Source organism: Crinia signifera, chromosome 6 (assembly GCF_055691185.1).
Source record: "Crinia signifera chromosome 6, ASM5569118v1, whole genome shotgun sequence".
NCBI lineage: Eukaryota > Metazoa > Chordata > Amphibia > Anura > Myobatrachidae > Crinia > Crinia signifera.
In genome coordinates, this window is record NC_139222.1 from 185,810,588 (window position 1) to 185,829,805 (window position 19,218).

A 19,218-nucleotide genomic window follows, 5' to 3' on the forward strand; every position below is an offset into this window, starting at 1 on the left:
TGTATATGGGGGGTATATGGGGTGTATATGGGTGTATATGGGTGTATATGGGTGTATATGGGGGTATATGGGGGTATATGGGTGTATGGGGGTGTATATGGGGGGGTATATGGGGTGTATATGGGTGTATGGGGGTGTATATGGGGGGTATATGGGGTGTATATGGGGGTGTATATGGGTGTATATGGGTGTATGGGGGTGTATATGGGTGTATATGGGGGTATATGGGGGTATATGGGTGTATAGGGGGTGTATAGGGGGGGGGGGTTTAAGTAGTTGATCAGTTTTTGGGTGTAGGATATCAAATAGTTTGCATGATAAATGTCTGAAATATCACAGCAATGATAATTTTGAAGGTTATGAGCATGACTAATGTGAATTTTTCTTTCCCCCTTTTTTATGAAACCCAATCTTCGATTTCTATGCCATCAACATGAACATTTCAGCACGGGCAAGGGCACGTATGGAAGCCCGGGAGCAGGCAGCCCGGGACCAGGCAGCCCGGGACCAGGCAGCCCTGGAGGAGGAAGAGGAGGAGGAGGAAGAAGAGGAGGAGGAAGAGGAGGAGGAGGAGGAGAAGAAAGAGGAAGAGGAGGAGGAGGAAGAAGAGGAGGAGGAAGAAGAGGAGGAGGAAGAAGAGGAGACACTGGGTGCAGTTTGGACCCACACCATTTCCCCATCCCCTTCCCCCTCCACAACCCCCACCCCCTCCACAACCCCCACCCCCTCCACAACCCCCTCCCCAACCCACACCCCCTCCCCAACACTGGAGACAATGGGTGCAGTTTGGACCCACACCATTTCCCCATCCCCTTCCCCCTCCACAACCCCCACCCCCTCCACAACCCCCACCCCCTCCACAACCCCCACCCCCCCCCCCCTCCCCACCCCATTTCCTACCCCCCTACACCTCTCCACCACCCACCCCCAAACCTCTCCACTCCCCACTCACACCCACTACCTCGGGCCAAACTCCAGGACCATCCACCTTGCTCCTGACCCCCCCAACCACTGCACAGCCAACCAGCGGCAACCAGGATGGCTCAAGTAGCCGTAAGTAAATAATGTGTCTAATGTTGACCTACACATTTCTACACATAAACAATCACAACAACCACATATGTGTATCCAACATCAACATTAGTTGCAACATATCACTGCAGGCCGACCATGAGGTGTGTCCTGTCCTTCTCCAGGAACAAGGCTCCCCTTGGTGGTTTTTTTGAGTGTGGCCATGCCTCACCCCTTGAATAATTGACATAACAGTACATCCAATGAGATATCCGACATTAGTGGTGTGGTAGTTATGTGGCTCCAGGTGTTGGGTAACTCCAGTTCCCAGCATGATGTGCAACACAGGGCCGGATTATAATGGAGGCGCAAGGGGTCAGTGCCCCTGGGCCCCCCTCTAGCTAGGGGCCCCCTGTGGTTGTCATGTATTTTTTAAAAATAAAATGTTTAAGTTATGTTTTTTTTTTTTTAGCTAAATGTTTTGTGCATGGGTGGGGTAGTGCTGCAGCTTCACCTATCTGCCAATGTGACAATGATTTATGGTGCTGAGCATCGGGAGCCAAGGCACACTGATTGCACAAGTGTGCAGTGCATTTCTGGGAGTTGACTAAGTCCCATGACACTTTGCACCAGAGGACAGAGGCTGAGAAGTTTGTGCTGAGCTCTGATTGGTGGAGCTCATTACATGCTTCTCAGGTCCATGGAGAACAGCAGCAGCAGCTTAGTCATAGGAGGGTTTTTAATCAGAGGCAGCACTAGGACTGTGAGGTCTCCTCCAGAGTAAGGGGCAGAGGGACAAACACAGGCTTTTCATGTGGTGTGTGTATATATATATATATATGGGGTCTATTATTATTCCGAGTGCCGCCAACCCCCTGTCTATATATATATATATATATATATATATATATATATATATATATATATATATCCCCTGCAGGTAACCATTGACCAAGTTTATTCTGCCTTTACTCTATGTTTTGACAGTATAATATTCGCCCATGCAGTGTGCGGCCAGTAATGACAAGTGCAAGGGGGCCCCCCGCTCTAAAGTACCCCGGGCCCCCCAAAGGCTTAATCTGCCACTGGTGCAACTTAAATGTAGAGATTGTTTTGGTAATAGTGTGTGAGGCCATGCGGATGCATGCTTTACAAACATAGCTGTAGGCCTATAATTTGTACAGCAATGTCCTAAATTTAAAATACTAAGGAGTGCTTAAGCCACAACAATGTCATAACCCTTAAATAGCACAGGCTAATTGTGAGGTTAGAGGACAGTCCCCCAAAACCAAAGTAACAATTGGGATACAGCATACATTCATTGATGAAGGAGTAATTGAATTAATGTTATTTACTATGTACAGTATGTGTGTGTTAACATATTATTTTTTAGTACTGTGTTTACAGCAGACCCATCTTCAATGTAGTTTCTAAATGTATGTGCCCTTCACACATAACTCAGAACTTTTTATTATGTACAAATACAACAAACATTTGTGTATGTTATATATTAATTTTTTGTTTTATCCCTTCATTACAGACACTGAACAGCAGCAGGAGGAGGTGGCAGCCCTAATACGGGAGATCATGCTGACCCTCGTGTACCTCCAGCTCCTTTTTGGCCTTCTGGAGGCCCGCCTTTAATTTTTTATTTATCCCCCCCCCTTTTTATTTTTGTATAAAATAAAAGTTTGATTACAGTTCGAAATTGCCTGTGTTTTTAATAATAAATATGTTAGAGGGCGTGTAAGGGTAGGTACATACAGATGTGTACTGTAAGTTATACTTGTCATTTGAGGTGAGGGGTAATGATTGATGTGTGAATGTGTGTGTTTTTGAGTAAAATAACACATAGTGAAAATGCATGAATGTTTAATGTTGTTCGATTAAAACATCACACATAACATCAGGGTAGGTATACATGTTACACATTTTGGACAAACTAATTACGGACATAATTTAGTACATATACAGAAACACCAACATAACTTGATTTAAAAGTAACAGCAATATGGGGACACATAGATAGTGATTAAAATGCCACATTAGAACATAACAAATATACATGTAATGTGGGTTCAAATGTAGTTTTATTAGGTCTTTATTAAGGTAGACAATTGAGTTAATAGAAAACAATAATTGAATAACAAATAGATTAATTAATCAATTGTCAGATTAGTAGTTGAGAGGCAAGATTTGCAGGTCCATATATGTGAAGGGTATGCCAGCGTGCACGGACGTACGCTCACTCTCACGAGCGGTGACATAAGCTGAGTTTTCCATTGAAAACAATAGGGACCCGTCCGTGCAAACTGGCGTACGCTCAGATCTCCGCAAGAAGTCGGTGGGGAGACGGAGGAAAGACGGCCGTACACGGCGCCGTACGCTCAGTTGTACGCCTGTTGTCGGAGTGCAAGGGCTGGCCCGTCCGCGTACGTTGCCGTACGCTCATTTGTACGCCACTCCCCTTCTACGGTATTTCTGCCCGTACGTAAGCGGCTGATTTGTGGGTGGACTTAACCCCAACGGCCGCGTACGGCTAGCGTGCGGTAATAGTGAACGTACGCACGTTTGGCCGCTCCGATCAGAATAATGCCCCGGGTGAGCTCATTTGCTCACTCGACTTCCACTATCACATCTATGCCGATAACACTGAAATCTACCACTCCTTTCCTGATCTCTCTCCCTCTATCCTCACTCATATCTCCAATTGTATCTCTGCTGTCTACTCTTGGATGACCAAGCGCTTTTTCAGACTTAAAATATCAAAGACTAAGCTGTCCTCTTCCCACCCTCCTGCATAAAACCTGACATCTCTCATCCTAACCTACTGTTTATGCTCACTTCTTCCCCTTCTGTGTCACACCTGTCTGTCTAAACTTCCCCTTTAGAATGTAAGCTCTCACGAGCAGGGCCCTCTCTCCTCATGTGCCTTTCTTAGAATATATATACCACTGCCACCCTGATGATTGCTTCAGTGTCCTGTCCCCTGATGCAACTATTTATATTTACCCTGTTTTTCCCCCTCTTTGCAAATATGTCTTGACTGACCTATATTTGCAGCGAACGGGTCCAAGAATGGGGCGGGCAACTAACATCCAACTGTGTTTGCTTGAGGACGCCCACCGTTTTCCTGGGCGCACCCACCATTTTTGTTGGGCACGCCCAGGAAACACCCTCCTCTTTGGAACTTGCTCCTCTCCTGTTCTGCTTTGTCACCAGGCAGGTCCTTTTTCACTAGGAAATAGACCTATACTTTGGAGCAGTAATTTGCAACCTTTTTTTTCTGCCATGACACATTAAAGACATGCAGTACTGGACTGGCCATCAGGCAAATGCCAGCAAGGCCAAAAGCCTGGTCCTGCTATGCTGGTCTGACAACATACAGAGATGGGCTAGCCAAGCAGCTCCGTGTCCCAGCACTCTGCTTGGCCACCTGGGGGTGCTTGCCTGGTGTTATGATAGTGTTCAACAGACTGAGTATACATTTGTCATATTATTCAAAAATGAATGTGTCTAGTTGAATTGAAAAGTGTAAAGTAAAATGACTTAGCAGTCCTGCCCCTTAGTTACCTTGATTACAACTGCAGTTTCGAGGTGCCAAACTTTGACAAGACCTTTCTCACAGCCGCTCACCACCAACTTCTCTTTGAGTTTAACAGCCAGAACAGCGTCTTTGTGTTTAAATGTCCGCAGGCATTTTCCAGAAGTTACATTCCACACTGTCATCAAGAGAAACAAAGATGCCTTTATCAAATTTTTTTGGACATTTTTTTACAAGTATTTACATTTTATGCATGTTAGGTTTTTTTGACGGTAACAATTGTGACATTATAATAAAACATTGTAAAATTGATAAGTCAGAAATATAAAAACAACCGGAAAGGGTTATTTATGAGGTAAATGTAATAAAGGCCTTGACTGGAGTTTAGGGCCTGATTCTGGTTTGCTTGTTAAGCTGCGAACAGAGCAGCTTATCAAGCAACAGAGAATGGGCCACGCTAAATACCCGCCCCCTGCCGCCGATGATTCCCCTCGGAAACATGCGGGGGGATGTGTAACAAAAATATATTCCCATGCATGCCACCGCTGCAGGAGAAATCATTTGATGGTTGCCAACCATCGAATGATTTCTCCTGGCTTCGCAAATGAAAGACAGTCTGAACTGATTATTATTTGCCTGTGCCTGCCCAAAGACGGGGCAGGCAGCTGACTTCCTGTGACGCCAGCCGCCCACCCCCGGCAGGCATCGGCCCACCCGCATAGCCATGGAAAGCCCCAGAGTTTTCATGGGGACGCCCATGAAATGCTGGGTGTTCCCATGGACAATCCCTGCCCCCATCGCTCCCACCCCGCTGTGTAACTCGCCACAGCCATTTGCAGTCAGGGTTTGCACATGCTCAGAAATGCGCATGCATAAACCCCGACCATTGGTGTAGGGTCCAAATTCGGATCACTACGAGTGATCTAGAATCGGCCCCTTAGTCCGAGAATGGCCATATTGTAATTGTAATATTGTAATAATTTACAAGGCAACACCAGGTCGGTTTTGTTGCTTTTAAATATGGCATTGACCATACAGATAAATGGCCCAGACAGTCTTTGAGACTATGGCCCTGATTCTAATTCCCCTGAGTCTAATCGCTCCCCTGCACATACGCTCAGGATAGCAATGTTTAGCTACTGCGTATGCGTATAAACTTTGTGCGCACGGGTAGGGCAAACTGCCGGCCAGTTCACACATAGCAGTGCTGGTGTGGGGCATTGGGTGGTGGCCACGGGTAAGGCCCATGGGAACGCCTAGCGCTTCATGGGCATTCCCTTGAAAATGCCTGGCGTTCCCACGGAAATGAGCCGGGGATGGGCAGCGGACGTCACGGAATGTCAGCTGCATGCCCGCTTCCTGTACCAGAGAGTGTCTAAGATCTACGAGTGCTAGAGAAATCATTCGATGGTCGGCGGGTGGCGTTTTGCAGCTTTGCGGGTCAATCAGAATGAGGGCCTATGTATAGCTGTCATGAAATAACTATTATGGTCTCAAAAAAAATATTAAATCTTAGTAAAATACAATACAAGCAGTAACATAGAATCCAAAAAGTGAGCTTGTAGCATATTTGTACTGTATCAGTGCCAGGATAATCACTCTGCCAAATGAGAGCAGAGAGTGGGAAGTTCAAATAAGAGAACTCTAGAATTCCCCATGGCATCTGAAGCTCATGCAGGCTCTGCTCCTTCTTTCCACTTGGTCAACACATTTTAAGACAATGGGAGTCTCTTCCACAAGGCCTGGGCTCATAACTAGGCCTGGATGTCTGCTGCACAAGAGCAGAATAGGTCTTGTGTTGTCACACGTAGGGAGCCTAAGATGGAGAAGCCGCGGGCCGTTTGGGTGTGAGGAAGAGGCAGCGCTTCTAAAAATGTGGATGTGTTGTCCCTGTTTTCTGGGAGTGTCACAACCAGTGTCTGTATCTTCCGTTGTACAATTACAGGCCTTGCTCAATTGGCTGATGCTGCAATCATTGCGACAGCTGTCCATGATGCCAGCAGTAGGCGTTATTTGCCCTCAGATGTCTTCTGCAGCATTAGTATATTTTATCATGATGATTAGCGTCCATCTCTGAATCACCTTCAGTGTGACATTATCCTATCATACTCTTTATATTGTTCTCTAGTGTCCAGCTTCTGGCTTACCTTTTACATGTCCATCTCTTGCTCCAGAAACCAGTAAATCATCCTGTACATCCAAGCATGTTATGGTCTTCATGTGCCCATGAAAGATTCTGAGGCAGGCTCCAGTGTGAAGGTCCCACTGCCTGCAAGAAAGGAGTATATGAGATAATACGCTCCCTACTAATAAATATATAGCTGAGGCAGACCCCAGTGTGAAGGTCCCACCTCCTGCAAGACAGTAGTATATGAGATAATGCACTCCCTACTGAAAAATATATAGCTGTCACACAGGAGTTCCAAGCCCATATATAAACCAGAATGGGTGCCAGATGACGGCTCGACAGTCGGGAATCCAAAGGTCAATGTGTCACTGTGACGATCCACCGAGCCCACAAGGGGCTTCATTGCGCTAGTCCCCCTGTCGGAGTACCAGAGGTCGGGATTCCGATGTGGGCATACTGACCGTCGGAATCTCAACTGTCGTCTCGCCATACCACACCCAACCAGAACAGCCTTCTGTATTGTTTATAGAAGTTGCACGTTAAGACTTTCATGTTTCTTTGAAAGCTGAATAATTGTATTTAGTCGATAAAACAGCTCCACTATTATCTGCTGTACTGCACTTTCCCATTACAATGGGAAAAGTCTACTACTGTAAATTAGCCCTTAGTATGCACACATCAGTATTGCCAACTTCTTGAGAGCTAACAATCAACATGTGCTGAAATTAAAAGTAATTCACTAGGTTTGACGTGCAGCACATCAGAGGCATACATGATCACCTAATGTGGACATCCACTCTCCTGTTCCCTTGGACGGCTGATGGTATCCGGACCTGCCAGCTTATCCAGAGGGACATAAAGTTTGGAGACTCTTTACCCATTGTGGTGATATGCGATTTTAACTACTTTTATTGTGAGTGTATCTGTATAATAAATTGTTTATATTGCAAAAAGTGGAATTGACTATGTTCCATTCTTTTGAGTTCCCCAGAGCTATATTTGAACGTGAATAAGAGGAAAGAGCCTGGAGAGCATCTTTGGTCCTAAATGGATCTCAAAGCTTTATTTCTCCTACTGCATGTGAGTGCATAAAAGGAACTTAAAATATTGTAACTGAAAAAAAACGTTACTTTGCACCATGTCGGTTTATTTTGAGTTTTAGGAACATTGAAAAGTCTACCACCTGTCAAGCAGTGCAAAAAACAAAAGAGAAGTACTGCATGTATATGGAGGTGGAGGGATAACTTTTGGCAGCACCATTGTAACACACAAATTTTGTTGTTTATAGCACATCATTCCTGACAACATTGCATAAGACTGCTGCAGCACACATATGGAGCAACGTTGGCAATATGTTAGTCTGAACCACCCGTTACCCACGCATCAGATGACATATTGCTCGGTGTGTACCCAGCTTTAGAGTGTGCACCTGTATTTTCTCTTTTTTCTATGCAGACAGGAGGTACTTGATGACCGAGGTTGGGAACCACTGTTCTAAAAGAATCATTCTAATTGACTCAGTAAGCTGCGAAGCTCGCAGCTTACCTCGCAACCATGCAAGGAGATGTGTTAGGAAGACACATCCCCTCGCATGTGCCCACAGCAGGAGAAATTATTCGATGTTCAGCGACCATCTAACGATTTCCCCTTCCTTCGCAAATATAAATCAGTTGAGACTGAATTATATTTGTGGCCACTGGGAGGAAGACAGGGCGGGCGGCTGATGTCATGTGATGTCAGCCTCCCACCCCTGTCAGGCATCAGCCCGCCTGTTTACCAGTGTTTTCTTGAGGACACCCATGACACACTGGGCTTTCCCATGGCCCAGCACCACCACCGCCTCCGTCCATCCCTCCCTGCTGCGAATGGCCTGGTGACTGTGCAATTCACCACAGCAATTTGCAGTCAAGATTTGCACATGCGGAGAAATGCGCATGTGCAAACCCCAACCATTGGGGCAGGGGCTGAATTTTGGTTCACTGAGTGTGAACCAGAATCTTCCCCTTTATGACCATTTTGTAGAAATAAAAGTAAATCCAAAGGTTTGGCATACTCTTTCTTGCCACTGTACATAAAAAATTACTCATTTTTGTGCATTAGATAATTAGACTGTATAGGTGCAATCATCCTGATATTATAAAAATAAAAATACACTTCACAACTCTCCAGTTTTGCCACTACAAGTCCCAGCAAGCATTAACAGTATATTTCAACAGCAGGAGCACCACAGGATGCCTTCCTCTGTACATGTTTATAAAATTGGCAAATTACTTATTAATTGTACCTGATACTTAGATCAAATCCCCCACTGAACACAAAGCCTCTCTCCTCACACAGATGCACAACTCGGATGCTCCCAGCGTGTCCTTGAATAATGGGTGGGATTTGTGCCATCTCTGCCATATCAAATAGCTTCACTTTGCGGTCTGTAGAACCAACAGCAACCAATCGGCCTCCGTCAAAGTGGATAACTCTATGAGGATCTTCTCTAGAGGTGAAAATAATGGTTAGTATTTTCTGGAAATAAAATGACAAATTATACTTCTGGATATGTTTTGCAATTAAAGTGTGCTTGTTGCCTACACACAGTGGAGTAAGTTTCGACCTAGTGACCGTATCCCATTTTGTGATAGTGCATGTGAGTGGTTTGCTCAAAGTAAAATCAAGGTACAAACCTACAATCTGCACCATGTAAACAAGAAGTGCAACTACTGAAAAAATGTCTGACTAACCTATTACCACTTTATTACATACCTTACAATACATTAAAACATTTCAGTTTTTTTTTTAATACTGATCCATTTAGCTCATGCATGGTTACATTAAAAAAATATGGGAAGCTCAGTACAATCTTTAGTACATGTGGCAATTATGTCAAAAGTTATATTGCATTGTTCAAAGTGAGCACTATGTATGTATATACGTTTGTATGTATAAATTTTTAACCCCTATTTTTCGCTGCCAATCATAATTCCCATATAGTAAATTTGGGAATATTAAACGATAAAATAATAAAGGTTACGTTTTCTGATTCCTCATTTTTTTATAGTGCATTCCCTATATAGCAGTCCCTTTTCTCTCTTGTTCTAAAAATATTGTTCAAAGTGCGCCTAGAAATCTGAAAGTGCTACATGATGGTGAATAAGACGAGAAGACTACCAGGTATGAGCTGGTCTAAAATTCAAAATGGCTGTGTTCCTGTATACTGTATGGATTTGTTTATAATAATAATTAACTGGTGATAGAAATTATGTAATTACATCATTGCCATTCAGTGGTCTCAGGGCTGCTTAGCTTATTGCCGGTCTCTAATTAAATAGCTCCAGGTGCTTTACCCAGAGATCACACGACCCCACGGGTAATTTCATCTGCACATTAATGTCAGTTTTCTGTTGTCCTGGGATCCCAAATGACAGTTTGCCATGTTAATGGCAATCAGTTGGAATCAATAACATTTTCTGACCCACATATTTTGATTCTGTGAATTAGGTGATTTGCTGGCAAATGTAAGTTGAAAATAATTTATCTGCTGTGATTGTAGTGAAATTGTCACCATTAAGAAACAATTCAGTAGCATTTACCTGAACATCATAATGTGAAATGTTTTCTTTCACATAATTTTTCTTATAATGTACACTTGGCTGATGGAAGGTTAGTAAGCAAACTATAAGGTGGCTGGCAGAGATGGTGCATGTATGGTAATGGTAATGTCATTGTTGTGCGGTATCAATGCCACACTCTTACCGTATCGCTGAGAGCACTGAGAAGCAAACAGAAGTATCATAGCATAGTTTGTAGTTTGCATTTAAATATATATCATCTATATATACTGTATGTCTAGTGTCTGTGAGTCTCTGAAACACTGCCACCTGCTGACAGTTGGGGGGAGCAGGAGATCACAGCTGTTGTACTTTGCAGAGCAGTGGAGATCACTGAAAAGATGCCGTGACCCTGCGCACGGCATCTCATCACTGCAGGGAGGAGGGAAATAAGCTAGGGAGGGGGGCGGGGGCTGCCCAGACGCTATGAGAGCGCTGGGCACACCCCCCAAAAAATGGTAAAAATGGAAGTTGCTACACTGGGCCACACCTCCTTTAATCGATGTCCACCCACTCTCCCCTTAGCCTGCCCCCTTTTTCGAGACTGCAGGTCCTGATTTTCAGATTAGCATTGTTGGGAGGTATGGTATTGTGACTTACTGTCCTGTAAGAATGAGAACATTATATGATCCACAGAAGAGATTTCTTTCCTCCAGGAATACCCTCTCGGTTTCTATGTCAATGTATGCTGCTTCCAGACTCTCCCCAGGCTACAGAAAAAAAATAAGTGCCTCTAGTTATTTATATAAGTGTAAATCCACAATCTTTGGTAATTCTGCTTTCAAGTAACACATTTCAAGTGGCCCCTGAGGGCCAGATATAATTGAGCATAAAGGCCCTCATTCAAGACTGATTGCTGATCCCATCAGTCCTACAGTTTCCCAGCGGGTCCCGCATTGTAGATTTACGAATGCGTCTGCTAATTGACAGGCAGAGGTGGCCACCTTTTTCCAGGAGTGGCCAGGCCAATGACATTGCCTAGTGGCGCAGTTACCTTGGCCCAGCAAGCCACCATGTGATGACCAGTATGAGTAAGTTCGGACTTAATCAGGCTGCCTGTTGCAGAGGATCTTTGAAACGTTCCTCTAGATCTGCCCTGGCAAATGCTGTCAGGAGGTGGTATGCACATCCCCTTCATTTGCCTTAAAAAGTCTATGGAACTTAACAACTAACTGAGGGGTAGATTTATTAAGCTCGGTGAAGTGATAAAGTGTCTGGTCTTTATCACCGGCCAATCAGCTCCTACCTTTCATTTTTCAAACCAAGCCTGTAACTTCACAGTTAGGAGCTGATTGGCTGGTGATAAAGTACCAGCCACATTATCACTTCACCGAGCTTAATAAATCTGCCCCAACATCCAAGATTGGGTCCCCATTATTGCCTACCACTTTTCTGTGTCAATAGGGTTACTATAATGTTGTAAAAGGCAGATGGAAAGTGGTTCATAGGACCTGTACAGGGCAGCATATTATAGTTGGCTGCTGGGACCAGCTGTACACTTGATTTGTACCCCTAACGTAATCAGATACTACCTGCATTACTCGGATAATACTGTACACACAGACACATGTGTGTGATACAAAATGGAACAAACTAATTAACATTCAGTAAAATATTTATACACAGTACACCGGGATGCATATTTATTTCATTAAGAGGTTATACAACACACACATATCAAAGACACAGTCATTGTCAAATGATATACAGTATATAGAGTGATGTTGTAGGATGAGATTTTTTGACTTTTAGACAAAAAACTGACAAATTTGTCTGTTTTTTGTAATTCGCACATGTAATAGGATGTGAATTGCAGTATAAATCACACTTTTTGCGGCGGAATTTGCAAATTTTGACCTGTCCGTTTTTTCCCCCCACACTTTATTTCGCATCCAGATGTTTTCCCATTATAAAGTATACAATTCATAAATTTAATGGGGTGGGATTTTTGGTAAAAATTACAAAAAAATCGCAAACCAAATATACCAGTGAGATCTGTGCATGGTTCTGTCCAGAAAAATGTGTAAAATTAAAAATGGGGTGGCGTCAAAATCGTTCCAGAGCATAACCAGCCCTAGGCTCATTGAACCGGTCCTGGTTTTAGAAATCAGGGGACAGAAAGGGGGGGGGGGGGTCGGGGGGAGAGAGCACCCACCGAAAAAATATTAATTGGCGCCCCTGATAGCAGGTATAGATAATCACAGGGGTGTATATCGCTCCTTTCATTCAACACACATTTTATATAAGGAGAAAACATTAAAAGGTTGAAGTATTGGTCTCTGGTGCAAGTTTTTCACTTTAGCAGAATTTAATTTTATAATTTGTTTCTGCGGGTGGTAGGAACAGCAACACCAATGCCTTCCTCTGTATGTTACACATGGTATGCTGTAGATAGTCAGGGCAGATGAGCTGCCAGATTCTGTGCTTCTATGTTACCTCAACTACCAGCCAAAACATAAATACCTTTATTTCTGTGTAGTACTTCTGGACCCTTGGCAGAGCATTGCCATCTTCTCCGACTTTTGGCACAGGTACTGTTTTAATTTTTGCATAAGAAATGCTCACTCCTTTATAGGAAGTGCCCTTTAAGGAAAGCAAAACAATAAGAATGGTAAAAGGTGACATACCCTCAAATTATATGTGCCAGTATGACCAATGGAGGCCTTGTTCCAATCTTTGAAAGACATTACATTTTCCCCAGCTAAGTATAATATAGATGTCATCACTCCTATGTAGAGATGGAAATGCTCTATTTGCATGTAGATTACTGGCTACATAAAGTAGTACATAACTTGTCCCCATTAACCCTTTGAGTGCCAACGCTGCTACGAGAGATGTGCAAAATATCTGTTAAAACTGCCAGGAATATGAATCACTTTAGTTATTGCTGGCAAATGATCTGAAGTCAATTAATTGGCGTTTAATGAAAAATTGCGTCCAAAAAAAGCCTCGCTGTGAGCAAGGCTGGCATTTGTAGAGGATATTTTGCACATCTCTAACAGCAACGTTGGTACTCAAAGTGTTAAAACCCCTTTTTTCTAATCTAATAAAACATTGGGGCTGAAATGTAATAGGATGAGAGATTTGGTAAGAAATCTCCAGTTTTTTTAAAGCGGCAATCATTTACACTGCAGAACCAGTTTGATTTTGCAGTGTAAATGATTGCCGCTTTAAAATAACTGGAGATTTCTTACCAAATCTCTCACTTTCTGAATCTCTCGTCCTATTACATTTCACCCTTGGAGTCATCTCTGGATCACTGCAATGATACTCCTCCCAGGCTACCCAATATGAGACATTTAGTTTTACACAACAAGCACTGAATGGATGTCAGTGGAGCTCATGAAATAAACCCAGCTGTTCAATTACATAAAGGAGGTTATTCTGGTTGGTGCGTAATTTTCCAAATTCTTTCTGAGCGGTCCGCACGCTACGCTGTGCGGACATGGTACGAAGAAACGCCCAGCGGTCCTCCGCATTCGGACGGACTCACACTTTAAGAAGAGGGCGTGTTTATGGACGACATCCAAACCTTGCGTGTGTGGTGGACACACACATATTCTGCACGGTCTTACAGCATCTGCACGGTCTTACCGCGTCAGAACGGACGGGAACATGGCCGTACGCACCGATGCGGTGTATTTCCGCAAAACATACCACTATCTTTTGATCCCCAAATGTGTGCTGTTATTGGTAAATGTAAAAGTGACATGTATATTTATATTAGTGAAAGTAAATTCTGTCCATTGCTTGCAGTGTAAATGTGTGTAACAAATGCAGCCGTGCTTTCAGCATAGATTTGTGCGTTTAGTAATGGTCCATTTAAGCTGCAAGGTTTCCAATTGAAGCAATGAAAAGAGTGTAATTAATGAGTAGAGGAGTGGATTGTATTGTGTTCAGCTGACATTGGTTCAGGTGCGGGAGTACTAATTGGGCGATCCGAATGCCTAGCGCATGACCGAGTGGTGTCCGCAAAGAAATACTTGCTTATGGACACCGCATATTTCTTGCCTTTTGGTTCGTTTGCAGTCGGTGTTCAGTCCCAATGCACGCCTACCAGAATTAGTGCACTCCCTCGTGTACGCCCATGTTTACGCCCAGTTTAGCCCACTTTGAAACTACGCCCCTGTGTACTTCCGAATGACACCCATAATACGCCCATATCTCCTGAGTGAATGCGGTGCACATTTCTGTACGGTATTAGTGAGAACAAGTACGGAGACCTTGCGTGGCACATGCGCATAGCGTTGCCTACGCATGCGCAGACGGCTAAAAAACGCCATCCGAAAGAATTCGGAAATTTACGCATCGACCAGAATAAGGCCCAAAGTGACAACCTTTATTAAGTTGAGCATATTTCTTTGTTCATATGTACCTGCAAGATCATGGCTTCATTCCGCACCAGTTTCTCGGCATCGAGATCCAGGATGAGTTCCTTGGTCACGTAACACCAGTGATGAGACACAAACAAGCAAGTGAAAAGAGTCTTCTTCTTTAGGAATCCTACAAGTAAAACAGAGATGACAGAATGCGCATATAACCAATCTGTTGGGGACCATTTATCATGAAGTATTTGCAGATTTGTTTTTACCAAAATACTTTTTGGTGGGGCGCAACTGAAAATATTTAGTATGGAGGAGGGAACACAGCATATCTCTCCAAAATCTGCTGTAGTCCCTCCATTTAGGACAGCAGCTTCAGCTACTATTGGCTCCAGAATGCGAAAAATTCTTACACTTGGCACCTGCAGCATGTTCCTATGGGCTACACTTCACAAATCTTTATGGGATCCTTTATGACAGTGTCCCCCAGTAATGCTTGGACAGCTTACTGCACATGTGCAGGAGTCCTACTACTGCAGTGAACACAGGGATTTCCCTCTATGTGCTGCTTCATACTTGCCGCCAGTATAATCGCACCCTGCAATATGATTTTGAGTGCTAATATCTTATCCACATTGCTTTGCAAATCTGATTATTGGTAAATTGACCAATAATACCCCTTTCACATTGCAAATGCCGGGTTGCACCCGGGGTTTGGATCCAGGTCCGTCCCGGGAGCGTCCTGGCATTTGCGATATTTCATTCTCACAGCAACCTGGCTTATTGCCGGGTTGCTGATATCATCCGTGTAGGGGAGCAGGGTGATGATGCTGCCTCCTCCATAGAAGTGTACGGGGCCCAGGTCGCTTGACCCAGGTTACTCGTTCAGACTGCCCAGCAACCCAGGTCCGACCCAGGAATAACACTGCTTATATCCCAGGTCAGAATTGCCAGGTTGCTGGACCCAGGATATACAACATGGCCCTTTCACACCTCGCACCAACCCGGGTAGATCCGTCATCAACCCGGGTTATTTTTGCAGGCGTGAAAGAGGTATTAGTGATGTCAACAGGATTGCTTAAAGACAGTGATCACATTAAGCTCAGATTATTGTAATTGGGCTGACACAGGAAAGTAGGATGTGTTGGATTATAAAGTCATACCAAGTATCTTTTTAGAGAGATGCACGGGGAGGCAGCGGATGAAATCTTTGTACCTCCTGACACCTGATATAGACTGGAAAGAAGTGGGGACCACCATAAGTGCTGGGTCATCTTGTGTGGGGTTGTAGGGTTCCTCCAACTGACTTTGGTCATTATCCCCAAACATGTCCTTATGAGATCCTTGAATTCCATGAATATCTGTAGAAAAAGGTATGGACATGGTTCAGCTATTGAGGCTTATGGGTAATGTGATGTACAAGGAATGAATTGAAATTATAGACTTAAAAATGTTACAATACAAACCAAAATAATAACGTAGGACCTGTCCACACAAGCAAATTATCACCATGTGATTGAGCTACATCCTGCTCCAGTGCTCTCAGTCTCGGTCACATTTCATGTGTAGTCTGAGCACAGAGGATCAGATTGCAGGGCATAGAGGACTGATAATGTGTTATGCTCTAGTGGAACAAAACCTATAAGGTTTCTAGAAGAGATCTAAAAACAAAATGAACATGAATACATGTACTGATTTATGTAAATATCACCCTGATGCTTCCATGCAGTTGGAGACAGCTTTTATGAGCTCTGAAGAAATGTTTAACATATCAATTAACTTATGATATAATTAGTTCAGCCAAAAAAAGCTGTCTCTACCTTTTGGTAGATATTGGTTACATTTTACAAATCTGTATACTTATTTATTAGAAACATGTATGTACTGTATAGTGTGTGACCTATACAGAAGCGTTTAACGCTTGACTACAGATTCATGGATATTTTAACATCTCCACATGTATTTTGTAAATCTTTGACAAGTAGAGATTACTCCGGTGCACTTAAAAAATGACGATACTTGCCCTAATGGTCTAGCTATCGAACCACATATGAGGGATGTGCATCTATACTATATAATACAAATCACAAGTACCAAACAGTTATAGCTTATATTAGAGAATGTTTGAATGGTAGTCATGGGTATATATATATATATATATATATATATATATATATATATATATATATATATATACAAAAACAATACCACTGCGCAAAACCTCAGGAATAAAATGTGAATGTCTCCCACGTAGTGTGCAGCTATTCTCCAGGACTCAACCAGGGTCCGGCATAGAATTGTATGCAAAGAAAGGAGAAGCGCACCATGAGCAAAATGAAACACAGTTCTTTTACTGACAGTATATGCTCACATACATGTGGGTTAGGGTATAACAGCTTGCCAAGCTTGTAATGTGATGTTGGGATGGACGAGTTCACAGGACATGGTCAGAGGAGGTACTCGGTCTCAGGCAGCCTCTCACGCTGAAATGACGCCGGTCTCCACGCTCCGTCTCGATCTCCGTCTCCAAACACTCACACAGGGTGACGTTGCTGCGTCCACCGTATAGGCCACGACCAACGCGTTTCGACAGAGGTCTTCGTCAGGGGGTGTGTCAAGCCCCATGTCTGGCAGTCTTATAAAGCCGGCTAATTGCACGTCACAGCTGTTTCAATTTATCACAATACAAAGCATGTGAGCCACATCCAACTAGTAAGTAAACCACAGATAAATCTACACAGTATTAAAACCACATTACACATAAAACACAACTTACTATACAAAATCCAACTCACTATGACCAAATTTTATACATATATAGCTTATACGCTCTATCACAAAAAATACATATATATAAGAGAAATATATCAAATTCTCAATAAAAAAAAATCCGATATTATAAAAAACCAACATTTAATTATAAAAAATACATATGTAAAATATACATAAAAAATGCATATAGTATATTAATTAATTATGTAAATGCAATGCGTCAAAATCGTATTAGGAGAAAAACGAGAGAAAGAAGAAAAGAGATGTTAAAACCAATAAATTTGGCATACAGTACAATTCATACTTATAGTAAACCTGTCATTGCAGATGATATATATATATATATGTATATGTAGACCCAGAATTATCTACACATACATGGACCAAGTGTGAACAAAAGATTTACAACGTATATTAAAAGTTAGTGGCCCGGCGGGATTCAGAGGGTTGACAGTCACAAATGCATTAGTTGATTCCAGGCCACACCGTCTACTATGGACAGGTCCAAGGAGCTGCAACTCAACAACATGGAACTGCCAGCAGACAGGCAGACCCATTTAGAGGGTTCATGGGTTTGCCTGTCTGCTGGCAGTTCCATGTTGTTGAGTTGCGGCTCCTTGGACCTGTCCATAGTAGACGGTGTGGCCTGGAATCAACTAATGCATTTGTGACTATCAACCCTCTGAATCCCGCCGGGCCACTAACTTTTAATATACGTTGTAAATCTTTTGTTCACACTTGGTCCATGTATGTGTAGATAATTCTGTGTCTACATATATATATATATATATATATATATATATATATATATATCATTTGCATTGACAGGTGTACTATAAGTATGAATTGTACTGTATGCCAAATTTATTGGTTTTAACATCTCTTTTTTTCTTTCTCTCGTTTTTCTCCCCCTTATACGATTTTGACGCATTGCATTTACATAATTAATTAATATACTATATGCATTTTTTATGTATATTTTACATATGTTTTTTTTATAATTAAATGTTGGTTTTTTATAATATCGGATTTTTTTTTATTGAGAATTTGATATATTTCTCTTATATATATGTATTTTTTGTGATAGAGCGTATAAGCTATATATGTATAAAATTTGGTCATAGTGAGTTGGATTTTGTATAGTAAGTTGTGTTTTATGTATAATGTGATTTTAATACTGTGTAGATTTATCTGTATTTTACTTACTAGTTGGATGTGGCTCACATGCCTTGTATTGTGATAAATTGAAACAGCTGTGACGTGCAATTAGCCGGCTTTATAAGACTGCCAGACATGGGGCTTGACACACCCCCTGACGAAGACCTCTGTCGAAACGCGTTGGTCGTGGCCTATACGGTGGACGCAGCAACGTCACCCTGTGTGAGTGTTTGGAGACGGAGATCGAGACGGAGCATGGAGACCGGCGTCATTTCAGCGTGAGAGGCTGCCTGAGACCGAGTACCTCCTCTGACCGTGTCCTGTGAACTCGTCCATCCCAACATCACATTACAAGCTTGGCAAGCTGTTATACCTTAACCCACATGTATGTGAGCATATACTGTCAGTAAAAGAACTGTGTTTCATTTTGCTCATGGTGCGCTTCTCCTTTCTTTGCATATATATATATATATATAATCTATATATGTCTAGTGTCCGTTTGTGTGTCTCCAGAACACTGCCATCTGTTGGCAGCGAGTGAAACTACATCTATCTCTCTCTCACACACATGCACAAACACAGAGGCAATCACAAGGTAGCAGTCTAGCTTTTGAAGCATTTGCTTCGAGCAGGCTTACTAGTGTGTATATATATATATGGTATAATATTTGTACTTGATGATGC

The 19,218-nt window shown here is 42.7% G+C and overlaps 1 protein-coding gene across 1 annotated transcript in view; it reads right to left on the minus strand.

The window, feature by feature from the left end:
* LOC146008746 (F-box and WD repeat domain containing protein 10B-like) overlaps positions 1-19,218 on the minus strand; it is a 65,787-nt gene that overhangs the window by 31,898 nt on the left and 14,671 nt on the right. Inside the window, exons 2-8 of the mRNA XM_083148380.1 lie at positions 15,768-15,965; positions 14,658-14,785; positions 12,746-12,865; positions 10,883-10,992; positions 8,968-9,171; positions 6,703-6,824; positions 4,585-4,733 (exon numbers count right to left, since the gene is read on the minus strand). Coding sequence (XP_083004506.1) covers positions 4,585-4,733; positions 6,703-6,824; positions 8,968-9,171; positions 10,883-10,992; positions 12,746-12,865; positions 14,658-14,785; positions 15,768-15,965 — 1,031 coding nt within the window. The remainder of the gene's footprint in view (positions 1-4,584; positions 4,734-6,702; positions 6,825-8,967; positions 9,172-10,882; positions 10,993-12,745; positions 12,866-14,657; positions 14,786-15,767; positions 15,966-19,218) is intronic.